At 47.1% G+C, this 27756-nt stretch overlaps 1 protein-coding gene across 5 annotated transcripts in view; it reads right to left on the bottom strand.

Annotated features, from left to right (window-relative positions):
- UGGT1 (UDP-glucose glycoprotein glucosyltransferase 1) overlaps positions 1-27756 on the bottom strand; it is an 827334-nt gene that overhangs the window by 41448 nt on the left and 758130 nt on the right. For all 5 annotated transcript variants that reach the window (XM_085634645.1, XM_085634646.1, XM_085634643.1 and 2 more), the window contains one exon: positions 12613-12781. In XM_085634645.1, coding sequence (XP_085490771.1) covers positions 12613-12781 — 169 coding nt within the window. The remainder of the gene's footprint in view (positions 1-12612; positions 12782-27756) is intronic.

The raw sequence follows: 27756 nt of genomic DNA, 5'->3' as shown, positions 1-27756 counted from the left end.
CTGCCCTGCAGCTGCTAAAAAGAGGAAGACAACAACTGCTTTGGCCCCAGCCCTACCGGCCTGTCGACCCTCAAACCTGCTCCTGCTCCAGCCCGGCATCTCTTGTGGCTAGCAACCTCACCAACCCCGGAGGACCTGGCTACATTTTGGCTCTAAGCCCCTGGGACTCCCATGAGTAGAGGCTCTACTCGAAACCTATCTCTAACCCCTGGCAGCAGCCCGGAACCGCAAACCCAGCACACTCTGCACCAGCCGAGCCTGGCCAGTGCCGGAGTGAACAAAGACCCTGAGGACGACCCCACGGCGACTGTGACCCCCGAGTCCGGCACCCAAGGCCCTCCCTCGACATTCCTGAAGAAGACTGCAGCCTCATAACCAGGTGCCCCCCCAACCGCGATCAACAGAGGGTAAGATTTCCCGACACCTAAAGGAACCCCTGCACGCGGCGCCCCACGGCCCCCTGTGCCCAATCCCGGGGTACCTACCTATCCTCCAACTACCCAACTTACCTCTCGAAGTGGTGGTGGCACCTGAAGAGTCCTCGTCCCCGAGCTTGCAGTCTTTTTCCTAACCGGAGATTTCCCATTGAAATCCATTGAGCGCCCGAAGGCTCAAAAGCACTCTGCACCCAGCCGCCCGAGTGGCCCTGGCAGTGAAAACTCTACTCCTTCCTACTTCCCCACTTGCCCTGAGTAAGTGACCAGGAGCCCAGCTCCCACAGCCGCGTGGCTTGCCAGTCAGCAGCCACCAAACAAGGACCCCCTATCCCTCATAGGATAACATTGGGCCTAACTCTCTCTGCACCCGGCCGCCCTAGAGCCGCTGAGGGTGAACCAACTGTACCTACCTGACCCTGGGGGACCCCTGAGTCTATGCCCAGAACCTCAACTCTGCCAGTCGAGTACTTACCCTTAAACCGCAAACTCTATTTTCCTCATAGGGTAACATTGACTGGCTTTTTCCTGAAATTTCTTCTAAGTGTGGACTTTTAAACTCTTCAAATCTTCACCAAAAATCAGCCGAGTGACAAAAACGAATTTACTCACCTGTTCTTAGGTGAGCTCCCAGTGCTGGTTCTTGGTGCCCAGCACTGACTCTGAAAAATCTCTACAACTGTACTTACCCGTAACTCAATTTTCTTCCATAGGAAACCATTGACTGTTTTTCTGTTAAATTTCTTCTAAGTGTCGATTTCTGCAATCTTTAAAATATTCTTCAAAAATCGTATAATATCTGAAAACGTAATTGCTTACCTGTTTTGGATAAAGGTCCCAGTACTGAGTCTATGCACCCAGTACTGGATTACAAAAGTAACGAGAACATACTGTACCTATAACCTGCATTTTTTTTCCATAGGGAGTCATTGACTGTTTTCTCTGAAATATTTTCTAAGTATCAACTTTTAAAATAGCTAAATATTAGTTAAAAATCATTACAGTACTTAAGTCGACTTGCATCACTTGATTCTGAGAACTGACCCAGGACTGAATCTAGGATCCAGTCCTGGAATTCCAAAAGAGCTGTGGAGCTGCCTTAGCTCTGGTTGAATGAGCTTGAAGGCCTTCACGAGGCTGTTTCTTTAACAAAGCATAACAGATTTTTATGCAGAGGATAACCCAACAAGTGATGGTCCTCTTCTGTACAACATGACCACTCTTTGCTCCAGTGTACCCTACAAAGAGTTAGTCATCCAACCAAAACTCTTTAGTACGATCAAGATAGAACGATAATGCTCTTTTTTAGTCTAGACTGTGGAGACGCTCTTCTTCATTAGAATGATGCGGAGGAGCATAGAAGGTGGGCAAGGTGACAGATTGCCATAGATGGAAAGGTGTCACCACCTTAGGCAAAACAGAAGCCCTAGTGCAGAGCACTACTTTGTCCGGGAAGACTGTCAGGTAAGGAAGCTGAGAGGATAGAGACTGCAATTCACTCACTCTCCAGGCAGAAGCTATTGCCACTAAGAAGGCTGTTTTGATAGTAGGCAGCCAGAAGGACCAATTGTGCAGTGGCTCGAAGGGTGCACACATCAAATAGGTGAGAACCAAGTTAAGTTCTCACTGGGGCATGATAAATGATGAGGGAATCAAATGTGTAAGCCCCTTCAATAATCTATGTTCAATAGGAGATTTTAAAAGTCACGGTTGATCTGGCACTCGTAGAAAAGCAGAAAGGGCCGTAAGGTAACCAGTCAGAGTGCCCAGAGCAGAACCCTGCAGGGCCAAAGAAAGAATAAAGAGACTAATGTCGATGAGGGAGGCAGACCGGGGAGGGGAGGGGGGGAGGGGGGGGGGGGGGGGGGGAGGGTTAGGATCCTTTATACCACAACACAAGCATTTATCAAAAGAGAGGTAGGACTAACCCTACTTAACTCTATTCATACCAGATCTTGAGGTTGGGAAACTGTAGTAGGACATCTCCCCTCTCTCAATCAGATGAGTAAAGACAGAGGTAGGACTCCCTTCTTGGCACTCCCCCCCCCCCCCCCCGCCCCCTCATCTCCCCATCCCAATTCCCATAGTTTCCTTAGTAGTTTCCCTCTTTTAATGAACCTACTCCCGAAGCCTATAATTATTACACCTATACGACCCACTCCAAAACTTACTCTGCCTACCCACTAGGTCTTCTATCAGCCTAATTATACTTTAATTGATAAATTAAAACTAGCTTCACCTCAAACTCCTTACTAGGGCCCCTCCCTAGCCAGGTCATACTACCAAAAATGGAGATAAGTCCCGATCCCACATGATCCAACACCTTCATTATCACTTACCTGCCTAACCTATCCAAAAATTCCCCCAAAAAACACAAACATCGCATACTCAAGGCCAGACACGAAATTTTCATCTCAGATGTCTACTTCTGTGCACACAAGGGTAGTATAGTTAATGACCTCATCGTCTATACCAGAAAACGAGCATGCTGGTAGAATGTTTTCTACTCCATGATTCGAATATCAGGCACTAGGGAAACGCCTCATGGTCTCAAATTCACTACGCCTCATGGTCTCAAATTCACTATGTTGCCCTCGATCACTCTCAACGTTAATGCCACTATGACCCTCTACAACAATGATCTCATCCGAATCCAAGCCTCTAATGCCAACCTAGTTAAGATGGTCAATAGCTTCCCTACACTCAAAAACGCGGTCTCAGCGAAATCCAATGACCCCAACCCACACCCTACCATTACGCAGGATCTAATCAGTCCTCCCCATACCACAGCCGGGAGGTCCGCACTCTCTCTAAAACATTATTCACCTTTAGATGCTCCCAGAGCCTCTCAGTCCCCTTTCGAACTGGCCCAACTCACTGGACCCTTGACTCAGAAGTCGGGTGGGCTTATGGATTCGCTCTGCCCGCAGTTCTCCAGTCCGATACGGGCTGATTCTCGAGCTGAGAGGTTCCTCGCGCCCTACCGCCATTGCTCTCAACAAAAGATCCCTCTTCCGTCATCCCTCTTTCCACGCCACCCGTTAGGCTGGAGAACTGGCAATTGCCCTCCATGGACCATAATTGGCCAAAAACATTCACCCCTGACTGGACCGTCCCTGACTCGCAGGATAATGGCCCTCCCACCCTCTCTCTTTTACCTACCTCTCCATACAAACATTCCGGAACACCTCTAGTCCCTAATGACCAACTCCCCCCGCCGGAACTCCACATCACCACCTTAGACCCCCCCCCCCCCCCTCCCAGGGCACACATCGAGGCCCCTGCTGTCCGCCAGATCTCCCAACACAACCTCTACACCTCACCCAATACTCAGACATGGTGGCGCGCCTGGATGATTTATCTCTCCAGTTGCACCTTCTCACCGTCGAATTACATGACTTGAAAGCCCTCTCAATTGAACATTCCCCCTTGATCAGTTCCCTCCTCTCCGAGCTTCCCCACAGCCCACCGTAGTGATAGAGTTCACCTTGGCCAGTCTCACCACGCGCCCCCCCCCCCATCTTGAAAAACATACCCCTACCTAATGCCCCCTCCCAACCCAGAAGACTGAAGACATTTCTTGCATCTAATGATATCAATGACCTACTCAACTCTTAGTCGCCTACCCTAGACATCAACACGATCCCCCCGGGGCAAATTCAAGCCATCCACTCTAACCCGAACAGAGAACCCCCTCACAATCTTAGTCATTAATAATGACAACCTCATGAGAGTGATCATCATCCAGACTCCCTCCCCCCTTACTCCAGTACGACTTAAATGCGTACTACTAAACTGCAGGCCTCCTATATCTTTGACCTCATCCAACACAATGAGTTAGACATCAACATCCTCACCGAAACTGGACTCAATCCCTCCTCCACTCCTATCCTAGACCTCCTACCCATGACATAAGTCTAGACAGAGCCTTGAAGCTGGGTGATGGCCTAGCCTGTATACACCGGAGCACACTCAGTTTCCCACCTGGAGTCTTCTACGCCATTCTCCTGCAAATACCTTTGTCTCAACATTTCTAGTAACAACCTTCCGGTGTGCAGACTTCGCACTTTTTATCACCCCCTGGAGGAAAATCTCCCCTTCATCGAACAATTAATGGAAATCATCTCTGGCAATGTCGACTCCGTAATGTCCCAAACCTTCCTCGGTGAATTCAACCTTCCTTGGTCTAACCCCAATGACCAAGATGTAGCATGCCTTAAATCATTCTTAAATGAACAAGAGTTGATTCAACATTGCGACCGGCCAAACCATATTAAAGGAGAAACTCTAGACCTCATCATCACCAAAGGACGCACCACAACACTGGATACCATTACCCCTTGCAATTGGTCTGACCATCACAGCATCTTCTTTTATATTAACAGGGAGGTGTCTCTGAGAAAGGCTCAACCAACGAAATTGAAGATTTGGAAAAGGGACCTCAGATCTATCAATACAGATGAACTTGCAACTCACTGTAAATATGCCTCCCAAGCTCACTTGTCTGAGGTTCAGGTACTCACTGACTTCTACAATTCTACTATATCTAGCATCATGGATTCCATTGCACCACTCCAACAAAAAAATGGCTCATCAAAAAATATACAAACAGTGGTTCAATGACAATTTAAACTCGGAATGCCGCAACCTTAGGGCAATTGAACGATCTTGTAGATCCAAACCCTCCTCGATCAACTAAAACTACTTAGAGAGGTTAGGAGTTCCTATAACAAACAAATTAAGAGCGCTAAGGCAGACTACTTCAGATTCCAACTTGATCAAGCCGCTAATCACCCTAAGAAACTTTTTGAACTGGTTAAACAGCAATTGGTGGAAGCTCCAAACCGCAATGACTCTGGAGTCAGCCCACCCTCATGCGACGAACTGGCTGCTTTTTTTTACTAAGAAATTAAGACTCATCAACATTGAACTTGCTTCTAAGAAGGCTCTATTGCCATCCTATGGGTCTGCGTCACCTCCTACCCTCTTAGAGAAGCTCAAACCAATCAGCCTGAGCACCAAGAATAACGCCTCATGAGGCACCTTTACTCCTCTCACTGAAAGAGATATCAACAAGATTCTTCAGAGTATCAACCCATCAAATCACTTTACCAACCCGTTGCCACCCTCCATCTTCAAAGAAATCAAGGATGCCGTCATCCCCATCTGGCCAAAGATTATCAACGCTTCACTGTCACAAGGCATGATCCCAGATTGCCTAAAAGCAGCTCAGGTATCACCTATACAAAAAAACCTAATGCAGATAGTGCTGACCTTACCAACTTCCGTCCTATCTCTAACATCCCCACCCTAGCCAAACTCCTAGAAAAATGAGTCCAATCACAACTCTGTGCTCACATCGAGAACTTCCAACTCCTGGACCAGCATCAATCTAGCTTTTGGAGTGGGCACAGCACTGAATCGGCTCGCACTCACGTTATGGATGACATTTTAAAAATGCTTGACCAGAATTAATCTGGTCTCCTAATCCTCCATGATCTTTCCTCTGCGTTTGACACTGTCAATCACATCAACCTCCTATTCATTTTGAAGAACAGGATGGGCCTCTCTGGTCGGGTGTTGCAATGGTTCTCGTAATACCTCCACCACAGATCACAAAGAGTCAAAGCAAACCACTCTCTCTCCCAGCCCTCTCTAGTATCCATGGGGGTCTCCCAAGGGTCCGCCCTATCACCTATACTCTTCAACTTATTGTTAGAACCATTAGCTAATGCACTAAACTCCTCGAACATTCTCTTCCATATGTATGCGGATGATACACAATTTTATCTGAAAATCTCCTCCCCGGATAACCTCATATCACTCAACACTACTAGCCGAGAACCAACTTCTGCTCAACACCTCCAAAACAGAATTACTTCTCATTTCTCCTCCGAAACACATCCCCAAGCTAGGCCTTTGGATGAATCACCTCACTGCCTTCAACTGCTCCCCCCTCATTATTGACTCAGCCAAATCTCTCGGAATCACCCTGGACAAGCATCTGGACATGAAGAATCATATCAGCAATGTATGCAAGGGAGATAATCACCTGATGAGGATACTCCGGAATATCAAACCATTCCTTCCGCAAGCTGATTTCAAGCAGGTAGTCCAAGCGCTTGTTTTGCCCAGACTAGATTATGGCAGTGCTACGCTCTGTGGCCTCTCCAAATATACCTTGGCCCCACTAAGGGCTTCATTGAACGCTGCTGCCAGATTGGTTACTGGTACCAAAAGAAATGCGCACATATCCCCAGTCCTAAAATCCCTTAAGTGGTTGCTCTACGAAGCACAAATTCAGCTAAAGAGTGCCTGTCTGTCTCACAAAGCCCTCCATTTCAAAACACCAAGTTATCTAGCGCAAAAGCTAGAATTATCCGGAGGGGGTAGACCCTCTAGAAGTGCTAACTCTTTCCTCCTGAAACTACAGATCTTTTGCAAAAAGAGAACGTGTCACCGTGCATTCTCCGGCTCCGCCCTGAAGATCTGGAACTCTTCCATTGGAAGTACGCAGAATCTCCTCCACGGTTGCTCTCAAATTGGAAGCTAAAAGCTTCCTTATTAACAAGTTCTTACCCTAAGTAGCTTCTTCGGACTTTTTGCAAAACCCACCTGTCCAAGGTGATGTTCCAACATTGGTGGAGGTGATGGCGTATCTTGCCACCAACTGGACACCCATCAATTGAAAAGATCGGACTAGGAAGGTTTCGAGGCGGAAGGGGAGGGGTTTGGGGCCATACAGGACTTCTGGCCTCCCGACCCGTGGGGTCAGGGAGAACCACGCCCATGCGGAGTTTATGGAACTTGCGCTGTCCTCCAGCTGGGGCAGGGCTGGTGCGGTTGAAAGCCCCTTCCACAGCCATGAAAGGAGCAAAAGGTAGACGCGGGCCGGGATGACACGGAGAGGCCCAAGGACTTGGCGTAGCCTGCGACTCCTTAAAGTGCTCTAGCACCGCATCCGCCCTGTCCCCAAAGAGACGAGAGCCATCAAAGGGCATGTACATAAGATTGGCTTGGATATCCTGCGAAAAGACAGACATTCTCAGCCAGGCGTGGAGTCTAACGGCCACCATCAAGGCCCAGCGAGTCTGTCGTGTTCAGGCCAGAGTGTATGACAAACTTTGCTGGATCTCTACTGTCTGCAACAGCTTGGGACAGATGAGCCCTGGCCTCCTACGGGACTTGTGGCAGTACTTGTCCAACCGTTTCCCATAGTGAATGGGAGTAACGGCCCAAGAGGCATGCAGTGTTTACCAACCACAATGCAAGGCTGGTGGAAGAGAAGATCTTCTTATCAAAGCTGTGTAGCCTTTTGGATTCCCTATGTAGGGGTGCGAAAGGGAATGCACCACAGGAAGTTGAGGCTTGGACCATCAAGCTCTTGGGGGTTGGGTGGCTGGAGAGGAAAGCTGGGTCACCCGGTGCAGGGCAATGGCGCCAGACGATAGTACTGTTCACAGGAGCATCTGTCAAGGCCTCGTTAAATGGCAGCAAGGGTTCAGAGGTGGAGACACCAGGCTACAGGACTTCCATCAAGACATTGGTCTTGACCGCCACCGTAGGAAGCTGTAGGTCCAAGACCTCCGCAGCCCTGCACACTACTATTGCAAATGAAGTCCCCTCCTCTGTAGCCAGCTTAGGAGGAGACAGCATGCCAGGTTCTGGGGAGGTGTCCAAGCCTCTGGCATCACCCATGTCCTCGTACCAGTCCATTTCTTCATTGGAAAGCAGGATTTCTGAGGGATCCTGCTGCCCCTCCAAATCCTTATCCAATCCTAGCACTTCAAAATAAGGCAGAGGATACGGCCGCAGGTCTCAGCGTCGGTGTATGCCCAGCTGGCAACGTGTCGTCTGGAATAAGGATAGGGGGAAGCACCACTAGTGGATGACAGCTACGTCGAGGGTCTGTGCTTCGGACGAGGTGTCGAGGAGGTACGACTAGCGCTGGTCCGGATCCAGGAACGGATCCTAGAGGAGTACTGGACTCTGGGGCTGGAGCAGACAGAACCCAGGGGATATCCTTACAATGAGCCTGCGGGCCCGAAGACGCGTCAGCAGGGTTAGGCTAACCAAATATGGCGCACATGGTGTCATAAAAAGTTTTTAACTGGGCGGGGGTCCCTTCCGGCTCTGGAAAGCGAGGGAAAGGCAGAACAGACCCAGGCACCCGCTCTGCAGAGCGGGCCCTCGAATGTCAAGACTCCTCCATCTCGTCAGGTGAGGGACGGGGCGTAGTCAAAGAAGATTCCGACTTCTTGCGTTTTTTATGTTGCTTCTTACCTAACCTCAACGACTATGTGTGAGAGGAGGAAGACTTAGAAACCCTCAGAGCGGTGCTCGGACTTTCCTCTCGACTGGGAGCGGGAAAGATCTTCGGGGAAATCTCAGAGGCACCAGATGCCAGGCCACAAGCAGCATTAGGCACTGCTCCCTCAAAGCTTTCAGGTTGCATGGTCTGGCAGTTGGAGCATTACTTCGGGTCATGGTTGCGTTAAAAGCACCTAAGACATACAAGATGGGGGTCTGTAACCGACATGGTGCAGTGACAGATGCCGCACGGCTTGAACCCAAAGTTTTTTTTACTTGCCATGTCCAACACACCAAAAACATGGACAAAAAGTAAAAAAAAATTCTGTCAAAAAATAACAGGGGGGTAGCTCTCTTTGACGGATCTGCGCTGCCTGGCGTGAAAAGAAAAGAACTGAGGTCAGCGTGCCGAGGTGGTACCTATATAGACGATGTGTAAGTCACGACGACGAACCAGATGCCTACGATGGCGTGCAGGGGAACTGCTATCAAAAATCTTTCCGATCAAGCCTGACACCTGGAAGTTCTACGGTAAGGATTCTGCGGCTAGATGTCTCTATCAGATATGCGCTCACATCCTACATACAGTCCATCGCGAACATCCCAGAGTACTCATGCCAGGAGGCAAAGACCCTACTTACCAATATCAAGGACCACAAACTGTACGTTATTTATCAAATGTTGCTGTGCAATCTACCAGACCTGCTGATTGGGGGTGAGGGAGGCGTGGGTGTGGGACCTGGGATCACTGGAAAATGAGGTCTGAATCGAGGCAGTGGCCACCCCAGGGTGGTGGTGACAGACAGCCTCCCAATTCCGACTAAATTCAGCTTAAGCTGTTACTCCCCACTTACCTCACAAGGACACAATTGTTTAAAATGGGGCTGATTAACACAGGAGATTGTCTAGACTGTGACGACCCCACTGGGGATTTGCTGCATACATTCTGGCACTGCCCGGTCATATTGCCCTTTTGGGGGAGGGGGGAGGTCCTGGGAACTTTGGAAAGAATCCTGGGCTGGAGGATACCCAAATTTGATACTCTTACACATCACAGGGGACATAGAGGGAGACCGATACTAGAAAGAGTTGCTCTGGTAAGGCCTATTGGTCACCTAGCGGGACATAGCACAAACATGGAGAGACAATGGCCTCCTTGTCTGTAGCCCATCTGTCGGCAGTTGGGCCACCTGTATGAATCACTGTAGGAGTGTGTGACGCCCACGTTTATTTAGCAAGAGGGTGCCCTCAGAAACATAAGATATGGAAGGAGTAGGCCGGTCACAGAGGGATACTGATGGAACCCTGTCCAAATAAGCAATGGTTAATGAGGGGGGACATGCACCTTCATCTCCGCCACCCCGACAGGGGGTGGCGGAGATATGGATCTGTCTCTATATGTTGATTCTCGACTGTGCATGAACCATCAAAGCTGCCAAACTGGCAATCTAATGTGCACTGTTGTGGCTCTGTTTTGCCTTGCCATTGGCTTTGTGCCAACGTGGATGTTGTGTGGTTAAAAATCAATAAAAAATGTATAAGAAAAAATTAACAAGGGGAGCACTTCCCACATCTGCACTGACTGGCACGGAGAGAAAAGGGCAGACTTCAGCGCGCTGTGGTGGCACCACACACGTCACTTCCAGTGTGGACGATGCCATGTGGAGCTGAAAGACACCTCCTACCTTTGTACAGGGGAATTGCTCAAGAATTTCTTTTTGGATCCAGTCTGATGCCCGGGGACAATTCTAAGGTAAGGAATCTGCGGCTAGAAGTCTATCAGATACTAGAGTTAGATATAAACTAGGGGCACCTGCCACAATACTGCTATTCAAATAGCTCTCATATTTCTCCATTACCTAGGTGACAGTTAGGAACGCACATGTAGCCATCCCACAGCTGGCTTGTTTCAGAGATAATAAAAAAGACTTTTCAGGCTGCCCAACGCAGGAAAGTGATCCACTTATTTGTTTTACTGCTTTTTCAGAATTGTAGTCCTAAATTTATAAAAGGAAAATCCAAACTAAAATAATGCGAAGAACCGAGCCTGGCCTAGTCAATCTACTCACACCTGAAAACAAACAGTTTAACAACTCTGACTAGCAGCTAGGGAATATTTGAGGAAAAACTATTTGACCAAAAATGGAAAACAAATATTTAAGAGAACATGTTGCATATATTCAGAAGATGACAAACTGAGTGCATTCAGGAATGGTGTGAGTGATTTTGCATACAAGGCAAATAAAAACTTTGCCGAATGGGGTGATCCCAACGCAAAAAGTCAATTTTTGTCCCTGTTGTAATAATTTGGCAATGCAGTTCGGTGACAGTATAAGACTGCTGCAACTACAAAAAATAAGTGAGTGCATGGGAACTCTGAAAGCGGGGTTACTCTCATCTAATTAAAACAAAATAAATAAGTTTGAATTACATTAATTTAAAAAGTTGGGAATCTGGAGCAAAAGTCTCTGGCATTCAGAGACCATACTCAACACACTCAAATGAATGTGTAAGTAGTAAGCTGACAAAATGTTTGAGGGTGAAAACAGACATAATCAGAGGCACACCTTGGGTGTACTTTGCTCCCTCAGTCTTATTATTGGTATAAGTATGCTTCTCTTTTGTACGATTTGAACGAAACAATTCACTATTAATATTAGTAGTCCCCTAGCTTAATTGGTGCGCTGCTTAGTCAGTCTAAGTGTAAGGACTAACTAAACCTAACATGTTGAATTTATAGTTCATTAGCAACTATAAGATTCTTATATTGTCTTAAAAGAAACACAACTAAAACGGTTTTCAAGTTGAATTATTTCACTCACGTTACAAAATAAATAGTCATGTCTTATCAGTATTGTGGAGGCTGCTGCCTTACCTCACCCGATAGAAGTGAAGACCCTAAGAGCATTTTTATAACATATTTAAAGTGCTAATTCATTCAAATATTGCATTTGTACCATGGGAACTTGCTACTATGTATCACTGTTATTTCATTTCTGATGTGGAAGCGCTTTATCATCTACATTAATAAATCATATGACACGGCTGTTGCTGGTCGAAGCCTGAGCCTGTATATTTGGCGTAATTTTCTGAATAAGTCTCTAATCTCAATTTGCAAGGTCTCTGAAATCTGAGTATTATTTCTATGGGATGAGCCTCTGACATCCAATTAACCCCAGGGCTAGGTCTGTGTTAACCTAATGTGCTCTGTAAAGCTTATTCTCCTCCTCCCCCCCCCCCCCCCCCCCTCCAAAGAGGTTTTTCAGTTATATCGGACTATAATGCTACTTGGTAGGAGCCGACTGGAAAAAATGAAGGGGGTTGATAGAAAGTAACACAAGTTCACTTAAATACCCACTGGTTTACCCACGTTTGGCTTCCTTATGCATTGAATTCCCCCCACCCGCCCCAAAAACACTAAAGTGGATCGGGTGTGCCTGACACAGGAAGAAAGTACTGTAAAATATCAGAAGATCTCCTTCAAAAGCCCTGACAATCCTATAATTTTTAAGCCAATGTACATGAAAAAAAAATACTGTTAGATGCACGATTTCAAACATTCATTGGTGGCAAACCTCCTCCCGCATTTAAACCATATTGGGATTCATGGGTGCTTCTTGCTAATGCCCCACACAAAGAGCCAAAAGTCGGCAAGCGGGAGTAAGGAGCAGTCTGTCAGTGAGATACTCAGTGTAATGACCATTAGCTGTCCACATGAAAGAAAAGATGAAATGCTCAAAACATCAGCCACTCAAGAGCAAAGTGAAGACAAGACAAACAATCAAGAAATGTTAGGTTGCTGCTGAAATGCAAAAATGCTTATGCCCACAAGTAAGTGCGACTAGTAACAACCCTGTATTTAGTGTACCTCCTATAAATGGTGGCTTCAACTGACTGAAGGTAGGACTACTTCGGTTTTCTTTTTCCTCCAAGAACTGGCTGTACACTTGTTTGATCTCCTTATCGTAGTCCTGCCATTCCGGGACAATGCGTACGGCTGCCTGCAGTTTGGGTTCCTTCGTCATAGGGTTATTGCACTGTAAGAGATAAAGCAGTACAAATACTCTATCAGGACAGGCATTTTATTGTAGATATGTACTAAGTATCAGCCTTATCAAACAGCCAATGAAGGTCTGTAGAAAATTGTCAAAAGGATAACTTCAGGCATAGAGAGACAGAGAAGACATGAGAATTTAAGTTAAAGCTCGGTGACAAATCCCATGCTAATTTGGCTGTCCTGTTCTGGTCCTACAATGAGATTGGATCCTTCTGTGAGAATGTTATTCAAATCACTCCTTAAGTAACTAATCATAGCTCACAAAAATATGAAGATCTGTTTGCTGGGCATGACACTCCCCTAAAAACTAAATTAAAAAAAAGTAAATATGCACAAAATTGAATGGCAAGTTCTCCCCATATTTCAAGCAGTGGAGGCAACAATTTATCAAATGAATGAAATCCAGGTCATGACCACACACCATAAACAGAACAAACCGATAGATGTGAAACAGTTGTGATACTATCTGTCAAGATCTATGACATGGCAACAACAGACCCCACCTCCCCCACTCCCTGAAATGTGACTTGCTGGACATGATAGTAATTAATAAATGTAACTTGAGAAACACAAACTGTTACTTCACAACATGTAATGAACAAATTGCTTACATTTTGTAATATGCTTTCTGGTGAATGTTCTATTTAACTTCAGATTTTTCACCTGTAGAACTGGCCCAGGTGCCCCACTGGATCCAGAAATGTTTTCAGCAGTACTCCCACATGCTGCTAGGTGGCGCTGTGTGGCTCTGCATTGTATTCATTCCGCCCCAGAACTAACAGAGCACAGTCACAGATAATCGCTGCCCCAGCTCACTGACATCAGTTTTTACTCGACTCTTTCCTGACCCTCAAACACCCAGCACAAACAATATGGAGGTACCAGTGTGCAGATCTTCTAATTGATTCTCCTAACTGCAGATTCCTCACCGTTAGAATCGATACCACAGCAGTACCTCGAGGAAGTGGAACGTTTTTGAAGTGGCTCAGACTAAAAAGTACTACAAAACCGAAAGGGCAAAATGCCCTTACTGTCAAAACCTGGATGTCAAGGCAATCTGCAAACATGTGCACCGATGCAAAGGCAGTGGTGGCAGCTTTGGCCCTAGCAGAGTGGGCCCTCTGAGCATCCGGAGGCTGCTCCTGGGCAGTGCGTAGCAGATCTTAAGACAGGGGACTATCCATCTCAACAGAAGTTGATTGATGTAAAAAAAGGCTTAAATCTCTTGGTGTCAAGCGGATGGAGTTTCTCCTCTTCCGAGGACTGAGATGGGGCACAGAATGCTGGGAGAGAGGTGGATTGCCCAACATGAGAGGAGTTGCGCCCTTTTGAAAGAAGACCGCCTGAGTACACAGCACCAGCTTGTCTGGAAAAAAGATGGTGTATGGCAGTTGTACTGATCAGCCACTTATGCAATGAGCTGATATCCCAATGAGAAGGACCGTCTTTAGTGTCAAAAGAAATGACAAGTAGGTGTACACAGGTTCAAAGGGAGTACAAGAGAAGAACAAGTTACTTACCTTCGGTAACGCTTTTTCTGGTGGATACAGTATTTGCCTGTGGATTCCTCACCTTTTGAATATCCCCTGCGCCAGCATTCCGCAGAAACTTTTTCCTAGCTCTCCACGCCGACGAGGACGTCACAATGCTACGGCTCCGCTCGCGACTCCGCATGACGTCACCAGAGCCATAAGAGAGCCTCGTCGGAGTGAGGACGACAGTTCCACCCATTTTTTCTGTGCCTCCGAGGCGAACGGGTGGACTGACAACAGATTCAAAGTATACACAGTACACAATATTCATACAAATACACACAGCGCAAATTTAAGAAGGAAAGCCAAAGAATAAAAGCATTTCCTATAAACCATACAAAGGCAGATTGAAGAGACAATGCAAAACAAACATGTTAAACAATGCCACTTTTAAGGTATACAAGGGTGGACATCGGGGAGGAGGGTGGGACAGTGAGGAATCCACAGGCAGATACTGTATCCACCAGAAAAAGCGTTACCGAAGGTAAGTAACTTGTTCTTCTGATGGATACATCTGCCTGTGGATTCCTCACCTTTTGAATAGAATCCCACAGCAGTCCCACTCCCGGAGGAGGGTGTCCACCCTTCTATACCAAAAAGTCCTGCAGGACAGAGCGCGCAAAATGGCCCTCCCTCCTCATTTCGGAATCCAAGCAATAATGCTTTGCGAAAGTATGGAGCGAGGCCCAAGTCGCAGCCTTACAAATGTCAACTACAGGAACACCTCTGGCCAAAACAGAAGTGGATGAATTGGCTCCGGTGGAATGAGTTCTAATGCCTTCAGGCGGTTCCTTACCAGCCAGGGCGTAGCAAATCTTGATGCACAAGATGATCCATCTGGAAAGAGTGCGCTTATGCACAGCCTTGCCCTTCATGCGTCCAACATAGCCCACAAAGAGCTGATCGTCCAATCGCAAGTCTTTGGTCCTATCCAAATAAAAGCTCACCGCTCTTTTTGGATCCAAGCGGTGAAGTCTCTCCTCCTCCTTGGAAGGGGGAGGGTAAAATACAGGAAGAGTAATGGACTGTCCTAGATGGAAGGGAGTAACCACCTTAGGCAGAAAAGCAGCCCTGGTCCTGAGGACCATCCTTTCAGCATGTATGGTCAAAAATGGGGGTTTTGAATAGGCCTGGGCGAAGCACTACGCTACGCTCGCGTAGTTTGCGAAGTTCGCGCTACTTCGCACTACGCGAACTGCACGTAGCACAGTGCGAACACGCGTAGCGTAGTGTTGCGCAGTGCTGCTGTCATTTTTTGCTTGCTCGCGGTCCTCAACGTCAAGTTGGTGACCGCGAGCAAGCAAAATGACATCCCGGCGAGACTTTTTCCTTGTTCGCGATCAGCAACTGCAAGTTGGCGATCGAGAGCATGGAAAATAAACCTCCCGGCGAGATTCCCAACGCGAGGAGGTCAGGTTTCTCATTGCGAGTGGTCGCGTATGCTCGCGACCGCTCGCGATGAGAAACTACCAGTTCGCGTTGAGAAAGCTGAAGCTCGAGTAAAAATCTACTTGAGCAGCAGAAAACTACAGCTCGCACTGTGCAAGATGCCATTTTCAATGATTGCACAGTGCCGGTTGCTTGTCCGCACTTTGCAATCATTGAAAACAACATCTTGCACAGTGCGAACATGTTACTACGCAGTTCGCGAAGTGCTACGCATAGCTCGCGTAGTGCGAACTTCACTTTGCGTAGCTTCGCGAAGTGCTACTTTGCGAACTACGCCCACCCTTAGTTTTGAACTGAGAGCCTGAAGCTCACTCACCCTCCTTGCTGAGGTAATGGCCACAAGAAAGACCGTTTTAAAAGACAGAAGTCTCAAAGGACAACTTTGTAAGGGTTCAAACGGGGAACCCATCAAGAAAGTCAAAACAAGATTTAAATCCCACTGAGGCATAACAAAGGGAGTAGGCGGAAACTTATTGGTAAGGCCCTTAATAAATATCAAAACAATGGGAGATTTAAATAAAGACGGCTGATCCGGCAGACAAAGAAAAGCCGACAAATAGCCCTTAACAGTGGCCACAACACAACCCTGCTGGGCCAAAAACAAGCAAAAAAAACTGTAGAATATCTGACAAATGAGCCTTCAAAGGATCAATGGATCTCTCTACACACCATTTAACAAATCTATACCATCTTGAGGAGTAAAACGACTTAGTGGAGTGTCACCTGGACGATAAAATAACATCCACCACATCCGGCAGAAGAGAGAAGGAACTCAGGTTGCCCCAATTCAATCTCCAGGCATGAAGGTGCAGGCTCTGGAGGTGAGGGTGTAGAACCTGCCCCTGCGAGAGGAGGTCTGCCCTGACAGGGAGACCGAGCGGAGGGTGCGATGAGAGGTGAAGTAGATCTGTGTACCACACCATTCTTGGCCAATCCGGAGCAATCAATATAACTTGGGCCCAGTCTTGGCGAATCTTCCTCAGACCCTGAGGAATCAAGGGTATAGGAGGAAACGGGTAAAGGAGTTGCGAGCTCCAATCCAATTGAAACGCGTCCCCCAGAGCCCCCTGCATCAGATACTGGAGACTGCAGAACAACGGGCAGTGCGCGTTCTTGTGAGTGGCAAACAGGTCCAACCGAGGAGACCCCCACATCTGGAAGATGTGATGGACCACCTCCGGATGAAGCCGCCACTCGTGATCGGCTGAGTAATGCAGACTGAGACTGTCCGCACGAACATCCAACACACCATCTAGATGATTCGCAAACACACAGATCTGATGGTCCTGAACCCAGGACCAGAGTCGCCGAGCCTCTCGACAGACAACACGACCCTACACCTCCCTGTTTGTAGATGTACCACATCGTGGTAGTGTTGTCCGTCAGGACTTGAACCGACTGACCGCGAAGGGAAGGAAGGAAAGCCTTTAGTGCCAAACATATCGCCCGCAATTCCAGAAGGTTGATGTGAAGCAACCTTTCCTCTGGAGACCAAAGACCTTTGACCTCCAGATCCCCCAGATGAGCAACCCACTCTAGAGTGGTGGTATCTGTGATCACAGTGGTCACTGGCGGAGGAGGCTGAAAGGGCTTTCCTTGAGACAAGTTGTCCTGCACACTCCAGCAAGCCAGCTCCGCTGCAGCGTCTCTGGAGATTCTGATTTACTCCCTGAGATCTCCGTTGTGCTGAAACCAGTGCCTGCGGAGGCACCACTGGAGTGTCCTCATGTGCCAGCGAGCATGACTGACCAACAGTATGCAGGAAGCAAATAGACCGAGCAGGCGTAGGACCTTCAGGACCGGAATAACAGCTCCATCGTAAAACAGAGGCATCATCTCCTGAATGTCGAGAATTCTCTGTGGAGTTGGAAAAGCTCGACATACAGTAGTATCCAGTACCGCTCCTATGAACAGGTTGCGCTGAAAGGGCACCAGGTGAGATTTGGGCACATTTATTGAAAAGCCCAAGTTGGACAACAGCTGTGTTGCTACTTGCAGATGATGAAGCAACATCTCTGGCGACTCCGCTTTGAGCAGCCAGTCGTTCAGATAAGGGAAAACTGGAATCCCCGACCTCCTGAGATGAGCTGCCACCACTGCCATCACCTCTGTGAAGACTCGCCGTCCAGTAGTAAGACCAAACGGTAGGACCGCAAAATGGTAGTGCTGGGACCCTACCGTGAAACAGAGATACTTCCTGTGTGACTTCAGGATGGGGATGTGAAAATACGTATTCTGTAAATCGATCGACACCATCCAGTCCTCTTGCTGCAGAGCCAGAAGAACCTGAGCAAGGGTCAGCATCTTGAATTTCTCCTGTTTTAGGTAAAAGTTCAAGACCCTGAGGTCCAGGATTGGACGTAATCTGCCATCCTTTGGGGGATCAGGAAATACCGGGAGTAGCATCCCTGACCCCTTTCCTGCTACGGAACCACCTCGATCGCACCTTTCTGTAACAAAGCAAGGTCCTCCTTCTGTAGAAGAAGCAGATGGTCCTCCGAACAAAAACCTTGGCAAGGAGGGTAAGGAGGAGGCAATTCCCGAAAGGGAAGGGCGTACCCATTCTCCACAAGGTTTAAAACCCAAAGGTCTGACGTGACTGATTTCCAACCCTGTAGAAAGTGAGACAACCGACCTCCTACAGGACCTACATGATCCAGGATGGGGGATCTAGGGCTGCTTTCCTGCGTTACCAGGGGGAGCAGGGGAGGTAGAGGAGGAGGAGAGATTGCAGGCCGACCCATGTTGGCGACCTCTGGTTCTTCCTCTATAGGACTTATAAAGAGGATTTTGCTGCTGTTGCTGCTGAGGTTGTCGCAAGCTACGAAAGAAGGATCTCCCATACCCTCGATATTTTTTCTAACCAAACCCCCTTGACTGGGTTTGTAATCCCAAGGATTTAGCCGTGGCTTTGCGGTCTTTAAACCTTGGAAGAGCAGAATCTGCCTTTTCCCCAAAACGTTTTGAACCATCAAAGGGCACATCAAGAAGGGTAGCCTGTACATCCGGGGAAAAACCGGAGGATCTAAGCCAAGCCTGTCTCCTGGTAACTATGGAGGAGCTCATAACCCTGGCCACCGAATCAGCCATATCCAGGCCAGACTGTATCATCTGTCGAACAGCAGCCTGAGCATCTGACAGAACCTCCATAAAACTACCCCGGTCTTCAACAGGCAACTTGGGCGCCAATTGCTTAGCTGGGGGGGAAGGCTGCCTTGGCAAATAATCCATACATTGCATTTAAAAAATGCGTTGGCTCTGAACCTGGAGTAGGAAATTGAGGATACGGATTCGAGTCAGCATCCACAGGATCATCCTGAACTGGCAAGCCCTCCGAGTCTGGTGAACCCCTCGGCGTCAGCATCGGAGTACCTATTAGAGCAGGAGATCTTTCTGGAGTCGCCCTAGGAGATGGCGAAGGCGACACAAAGTCTTTCTGACTAAGTTGAGGAGCCGGAGAAGGAGATCTCGAAGCCTTCACCTTCGATGAAATGCGCCGAGAGCCATGTCTCCTCTTCTTCTTGTGTTTCCTCGACTTTGATGCATGCGAAGTCGAGGACTTTGACCTTTTACGTCCTCTCCTTTCCTTCTTAGTTTTAGCCATAAATAGCTTGGCCTCCCGTTCTTTTAGAGCCTTCGGGTTCATTTTTCGACAGCTGGAACAGTCCTCCACATCGTGCTCCGACGACAAACACCATAAGCAGTCCTCATGGGGGTCAGTAATGAACATCTGACCCCCCACACTCTATAGGGCTTAAATCCAGACTTCCTCGAAGACGCCATAGCAAGGCAACAGTTAAGCTGAAAAAACAACAAAGTAACTCGATATAGTATGGAGAGTACCAGAAAACTGTTACGTGTCTACGGCGCGGAGAAAAGGGAACTGACGCCATTACGCCGACGAGGCTCTCTTATGGCTCCGGTGACGACATGCGGGGTCGCGAGCAGAGCCGTAGCATTGTGACGTCCTCGTCGGCGTGGAGAGCTAGAAAAAAGTATCCGCAGAATGCTGGAGCAGGGGATATTCAAAAGGTGAGGAATCCACAGGCAGATGTATCCATCAGAAATGTCAGGACCAAATTAAGGGCCCACTGTGGTTCCGCACACTGGAATCGCGAGCTGATCCCTTACCCGAGACCGCTCTTCTACCGATCCTGCTATTTTAGCGTTATCCGTGCGACCCCAGTTCCCGCCATTTCCTCAGCGGGTCCTTCTCCTCGAGTGACTTCGTACTGAGCCCTGATGAGTCACAACAGCTACACGTTGTGACGAAACACGTGTCGGCTGATCTATTTCTTTTGTATATTGAACTGAAACTTTTCATTAAAAGGAATCTTGCACGCAACACGCCTGATGTCGACCAGTGTTTATCCATTATTAAGAATCTGTCTAACTCCTTCTGGCATTTATTGAATACATACAGAACCAGCTAATTATCCATACGTGTGCACAGGATCTCATTTTCAGTGGTATCACATATGGTTTGGGAGGGAACACGTGTTAAACCTTTAAGAAAACATATCAAAACAGGTAGTTTGAATAAGGACGGTTGGTCCAGCAAATGTAAAAAGTCTGAAAAGGCAAACTACCTCTAATAGCGCCACCAAAAATAATTGCCGGGCCAAAGATCAAACAAACAATAACATATCTGACAACTTTCCTTAAATTGTCTGTGTTGCAGACTCCAAACCAGACTACAAATGTGTCCTAGTGCCTGGTGCAAATGGACTATGTAGAGGAATGAATAGCAACAAGGATGATATCCACAACCTCAGGAGGTAGATAAAGACAATTAACTGCTGCTTCATAATCTCCACGCATAGAGGTGCAAATTGTGCAGGTTCATTTCCAGGACACCGCAATGCTGCTATGACAGAAGATCCTCCCAAAGCAGGAGCCTGATCGAAGGACAGATTGCCCATGCTTGGAGCCACGAGGATGACTTTGGTTAGGTTGCTCTTAATCTTCAGAACTCTGGGCAGGAGAGGTATGGACGGAAAGATGTAATGGAGCTCAGGGCTCCACATTTGTCGGAATGCTTATCAGAGAGCTTTCTTGGGAACTCCAACAAGCAAAAGTTTTAGTATTGCTTGTTCTCAACAGTGGAAAAAGGATCCAGCCAGAGTTCCCCTCAATGTTGGAATATGGCCTGCACTATCTCTGGGTGCAACTGCGATTCATGACTCGCCAGGCACGGTCGGCTGAGCTGGTCAGCCCTGGCGTTTAAAGTTTCAGCCAGGTGGTTCAGAATCAGGGAGACACCCCAGATACCCCATCCAACTTCAGAGGTGCAGAGCATCCTGGCACAGGACCCCACTCTGTCCTGCTTATCGCAGTACCACATGCCAGTGGTGTTGTCCGTGGGAACCTGCACCTGCCTCTCTTTGATGAATGACAGAAATGGCTCTATAACCAGGCGAATGGCCCACAACACCAATACATTGATATAGAGCAGGGTTTCTACTAGAGATCAGTCCTCTGATCACCAATTCTCCCAGACAACCTCCCCAACCCAGCAGTGAAGCATCCGTCGCCACTGTCAGCTCTGAGTGGGGCAGGGAGAGGATCCACCGATGGTCCAATTGCAATCAAAATCTGGATAGAATATGACAGATGTCTTGGTTGCTGCACCAACTGTAACTTCAGATTCCACAGCAGGGCCTGCATATAGTAGACAAGCAGGATGCAGGAGGCTAGCAGGCTAAGAAGCCTCAGAACGACTCTCACGGAGATCCAGGATCGAGAGTGAAACATCAGGATCATAGCCGAACATCCAGGGCTCGTGTGAAATAGGGAAGTCCCTGAGTATCAAAGACAGTTCCTAAGAAAGGAGGCGATAATTCTTAAACATAAGAACCACAGGCGTGGATACATAAGAAATAAACTAAAGACCTGATAAGGTCAAATTACAAATGGCTAGCAATGAGGCATTGTACCACAATATCAGCATGGTTGTCAAATAAACAGGCTCCATCAAAGGGCAAGTCTTTCAAACTCTCCCAAACATTATCTGGAAATCTCGACTCACACAACCAAGCGTGTTTACGGAGAGCAATTGATCGAGCCATAGCTCTGCCAATAGAATCTGTTGCGTCCATCGTCAACTTAATATTAAACTTTGCCATCTCATGGCCATCTGGCACAAGTGGAGGGAGTAAAGCCTTGACCCCTTCAGGAAGGGAAGGAAGCAGTTGGTTCACAGAGTCTCACAAAGTATAGGAAGACCTTCCTAAGACACAAGATGTGTTGAACGACTTCAAGGCCCAACTAGTCGATGCAAAGATATTCCAGCCACACATCTCCAACCACCTAGAATCTCTACCTGGCGGAAGCAAAGGAGAAACCTCCAAACTTGACGAAGCTGTAGCAGTTTGCACAAAAAACCCTTTAGCAGTAGGGTGTTAAGAAAGAGAAGCAGGGTCATCCAGAGCAGGACGATGATGTGAAATGGCATGATCAACAGAGATAACGGACATCGCCCTTGTCAAACTACCCAGGAGAATGCCGCACAGAGCTAATAATGGTTCAACACCTGTGCCACTGATGAAGCAGATCCAAGAACAGATCAGATGTTAAAGTCACCGACGGAAGCTGCAATATTATTATTCTAGCAACTCTATTAATAGCCTCAGCAAAAGCTGCACTAGCCTCAGTCACCAGTCGTGGCGGAGACAGCAGATCATCATTAGGAGACGGTAGAAGACTACTATCTCCACTAAATGTAGCCAAAGAACATCGTATATGAGGCTGACCAAGACCAACCAAGCCGTCGACGTCCCCAGTGTCTACAGATTCTTCTTGCAATACTGGAGAAATAGCAACATAACCAGCTTCATCCTCAATTTGTAAAGGAGAAGGTGCATGAACTGCAGTGGCTACTAACGGCGTCTCCAGTGCCGATCGACGTGGGGGCGTCGTCTTATTGATGTGCACAATGAATGTGTCTCAGGTGTCGACGTCGTGACTTTATCCGACGCCAACAACGTCACAACGGGAAGCCACACCGGGATGTGTCCCGACGTCGGTATGACTCCAGTTACGGAGTCGAGGTCCTCAACCGGATCGGAGGGTGAACTGCCGGCGTGCTCCCGATCAAAGTCCCTTCAACCTCTCTCGGACCCGAAGGCGCACTAGAGGGAGGTGTAGACACAGAAGGATCTCAGAGCATGAAAATATGCCTGCATCTGGGTCATAGTCGCCCCGGGTCCAGGAGAGGGAGGGAGGCTCTGGGTCGAGTCCTGCGCTACAACCTCCGGTAAGGAATGGGAGGAACCAGCGACGAGGTCACAACTTTGTGAGGCCAAAGACCTTCATGACCTCGACCCCTTCGATGGGATTTGAGGGACTTGGACGAGCGACAAAAACTGCTCCTTGAATGGTCCCATGCAGGACCATCAAAGCGGAAAGGAGATATGCATCGTCAAGTTAATTCCAAAGATTTTTTGTTTGCCATCAAGCTTTTCCTGTAATTTTGTCAGGATAGGCTGAATTGTGTGTTCCTTTGATTCTGCAGCAGTCTTTGGTGTTTTTGGCGCCAAGAAGATGTTTTCGGTGCCAAGCCCTTGGATGCCAAAGATGGTTTAGGTGCCAACATAGACTTGGGCAGGAGAGACTGGTTTTGGCTCTGAACACTTTTCTGGTGTCAATGTTTGTTTGTTCAACACTGGCTCCGAAACCGGCTTCAACTTGGTAATGGTCGGTGCCTTTGTCCTTTTGGTGCCTTTCGAGGATTGTTCTAGAAGAGGGATGACTGTCTGCTCCTTTGCCTTATGCCGGATCCCTCCATGGCCAGAAGGCAGTGGGGTTCCGTGAGCCTGTGCAAGTGTTTTTGTGTGAGCTTGGGAGGCATTTGCCAGAGTACTTGTGTGTCCTGTTGAGGTGTCTGGGTCGTAGTCAAAGTCGGAACAGTCCCCACTGCAGACGAGAAGGATGGGGACATCTGCCAGCAAATTTTGTGTTTCTGGCTCTTCCTCGAGGTCATCCTCAGCATGGAGGTGTTGTGGCTGGTCCCCGCAGATATCGGGTGCATCTTGGGCTCAGTGCAATGTGCTGTAGGTCCAGCGCCACTCTCTTCGTTAAAGTGTTTTCTTCAAACGGAAGGCAAAGCATGCTCCACACGACGTTTTGTTTTGTACTGGAGACAGGCAAACCGGATGGTGATCTTGCCTGGAATATTTTGTGTGGCACTTGGGGTAGGGGCTGAAGGGCGTATTTTCCATCACTCCACGTGCGTTGAGTGAAAAAAGATGGCGGTGAAAAGTCTGGAGGCCAGAGTTGAAAACATGGGTCTAAGCTCATGCAGAAATTACTAGTTAGCTGTTTTTTGGTAATATCATTCGAAAGGTGATGAATCATCATAGAAAAAAGGTCGCTGCAGACTGGTCGAAGATTTGAGCTCTGAGGTAGACGTCTGAACCCGGAGGAGGGGAAATACAATCTAATAAAGGAGGCGATGAACATGCGCAATACAGATTAAAGACGGAGTCACTATACCTTGTGACTCGAAACACTTCTTTGAAGAAAAACAAGTTGCAAACATGGCAGGAGTATGGTAAACATAAGCATCTACGGCCAACAAATGCTACGAATATGTAGATACTCCTGAATCCTGTTTGGTGTGTAAAGTTTCTCTTTTCCTTTTTGAATTAATGTCTTAGAATGCTCTCCAAGTCACATTTTACCTACAGGCCTTGGTATCTTACGCACCGACACAGCCTACACAAAGTTGTTTCAAGTGCTCTTTCTCTTTTCAGCTTTGACTACCTTTTGTGGCCTTTTTGTCATAGTGTAACCTCAAAGTTTAGTCTTTATAAGTTGGCTCTGGTAAAGTTGTCTCTTGTTATTGGAAATCAAGCTTCCTTTAGCCCCTTTTGATATCTATCAATTTGGAAACGGAGTTGATGCCCTTAAAGTTTTTTGCTAAATTTATCTTTCAACTTTGATTCAGAGGAATGAAGTTTCAGATTTCCAATTGCTGATGCTAACTTTCACGTCAAAAGAATTTCTTTGATCTGCAAATCTTTCGACATCATTTTTCTTTGGGTTTTGTATCTTTCTTCATTTGTTGATTCCTTAGACATCTTCTATTTTCCTTTTGATTGCCAATGATTTAGTATGATCGATCATGTCAGAAAACATTTATTTTGGAAACACAAGGGTTTTGGAGGCACTTAGGGTTTTTAGATGCCCTGACAAGAATGTTTTTCAGAAAGTGACTTGAATCTGATTGAATGAGGACATTTCCTTGACTTCAGAATTAGTATCTTGTACCTTCTGAGCTACCTCTGGTACCATGTTTTCCTGATGTTTAGGCATTTCAGGCCGAAGTGGAAAACAAGTATAACAAGGGTTGTGATACCTCAGCAGACTTACCAGGCATACATGGTGTTCATATTTTAAAGGAAACTTCTTGGTGCAATTAGGAAAGCAATTGTAACTGTGATAAAGACTGCATATTTCGACATTTTGTAGACCTGGAGAATAAAACCTCACACTATATAGTCTTCAACTGGAAAAGAAAACCTTCAATTCATGGATGTCGAGTTCCATCCCCTCTGTGATGTTTCTCAAACAAAATCACATCTTTTGTTGTCGTCGATCTCTCCATTTTGGCAGTTCACCAAAAACACACAGTGACCCACCAGCAGAAAAAAATAACTAAAAAGGAGGTATTGGAGCATGGTGAGCTTACAGCCAAAGGCATGGTGAGTTATGACAACTATTACGGAAACTATTGGTGAAGCGAATATGTCTCTTCTTTGCAATCTATTTTTCACGGTGCTGTACAGTGCCAGGACTCTGTGCAGCACCACTGAAATACTTTTTGCCTAAAAAAGGCACGATGGCGGTTGTGTCATTTCACTGATGCATACACCAGTGGAAAGATGCGGGTTCCATTTGCTTCAGTTTTTTAAATTACCAATTCAAAATGGAGAAGCTACTTGGATCATTAAGTAAAAAATAAAGATTTTTTATTCAATTAAAAAAAGAAAAAAGGACTGCAAGTGTAACAGGAGGAAGGAGAAAATCATATGAGGGAGGACACCACAAATGCATGCGGAACTGAGAGAAATATGGACCACAGAGTAGGGGTAGAAAAGCACAGACCGAGAGCAACACCGAGTGGGAGGGAAGAGAGAAGCACACGAGGGAGACAGCTGGAAAACACATGCACTCATATTGAGTATAAATATGTTCACCCAAATGGAGAAGCAGAAGGATACAAGTAAAGAAGCAATGCTCCAAAGGAGGGAAAACCCAAGATGGACAAGGCAAGCCACTGATTAAGAAGCAAACAAATACATGCAAAAATAAAACAAACCAATGGTAAGCAATACGTGGGCTTTAAGCCACTTGTAAGGTCTTGGTAAGCTGACAACAGGTCTTTTGCAACCGGACAGCTTACATTGTCTGCTAAGTTCGATCTAAAAACTAACCTCTAAATACATGTCTGGACCCAGCCACTATATGTCGGAATAATGCACAGCATGTGAATCTAGAAGAGGTTCATGTTGAAAAAAACAGACAACTATACACAAATCCACCGCTGAAAGCACTTGTGTTTTGTTATGCTAATGAAGCTTTTGAGATGTAATATATTAAATAGCAATTGTAGGAAGCTGGCTCTGTATATATTATACCAAAATGAGGTATAGTGTGCACAGAGTCCAGTGGAACCCCAAAGGTAGGCAGAAGTAAAAGTAGATAGCACTTTACTCTCTATTTGTGGTAGTGTGGGCGAGCAGTTAGGCTTTATCAGAAGGTAGTGTTAAGCATTTGTTGTACACACTCAGGCAAGAAATGTCACAAACTCACAGACTGAACTCACACCAATTTGTTTGTATCAAAAATATTATTTAGTTATTTTATTTCTAGAACCAAGCCAAGCCTGGTGCAGGTAAGTGCAATAATACTTTGCAAAATGTTATGCAATAATTTACAGCTGAATGCAGGTTCAAATGCAGTTGGTTGAATTACATGTAAGTTACAGTTCAAAATTAAATTTTAGTTAACTTACAGATTACTGTGCAGATTACTTTTTAAGTTACTTATGCCTAGATATCACACGGAGACATTTCTAGACAAAAGGTAAGTAATTCATTTTTAGTACATTTGTAGTTTTTCAATGTTTCATACAAACCAACTTCACACTTTAAGGAAAAGCAGTCAATGCAATCCTATGGAAGGAAATTATGTTAACGGTTTGCAGGTAAGTACTTATTTGTGGGAGCTGGTATTCTGGGGTTAGAACCAGGGTTCCCCCAGGGTCGAGGATGCACTCTGAGAACACCATCAGCATCACTAGGGCGGCAGGGTGAGTGCTGAGGCCCAATGTTATCCAATAGGGATAGGGGGCCTACGGTTGGTGGCTGCTCACGAGCAGGCCACAAGGTTGTGGGAGCAAAGCTCCTGGTGTTAGGCTCAGGGCAAAGGGAGATCCCTGTTAGCACCCAAAGTACATCTGCAGCGGTGCAGGGGCCGCCGGGTGCAGGGTTCTGTTCTGGCGTCGGGTGTCCTGTTGTTTTCAATGGGGATTCTCCAGTTGTAACTAAGACTGCAGGATCGGGGATGAAGATCTTCTGGAGGGGACCACCAGTTGAGAGGTAAGTTGGGATGCCTGGGGATGCTGGGACACCATTGATTGGGCTACCCAAGACCGTGGGGCGTCGGGTGCAGTGGTGTCTTTAGGCATTGGGTTTTCTTATCAGCTCCGGTCATGGTTGGGGAAATCTTCCAGAAAGGGGCTGAAGGCATCGTTTGGCGATTTGATGCAGGTCAGATATCACCAGATCTCCGGACAGGATCACTGGGGAGACGTCCTCGTGGTGTTGGGCCACTCGAACTCGGGCCATGGGTGTCAGGTGCAGAGTGGTACAGACTCGTGGACTTGGCCGGAGCCAGAGTCTGTGGGTGAGCTAATCCAGTGCTCACAGGAGACAAAGTCTTGGTTTTGGAAGGCAGGTCAGGACCTTCA

This window comes from Triturus cristatus, chromosome 11, assembly GCF_964204655.1.
Source record: "Triturus cristatus chromosome 11, aTriCri1.1, whole genome shotgun sequence".
NCBI lineage: Eukaryota > Metazoa > Chordata > Amphibia > Caudata > Salamandridae > Triturus > Triturus cristatus.
This window is presented reverse-complemented; position numbering and strand designations above follow the sequence as displayed.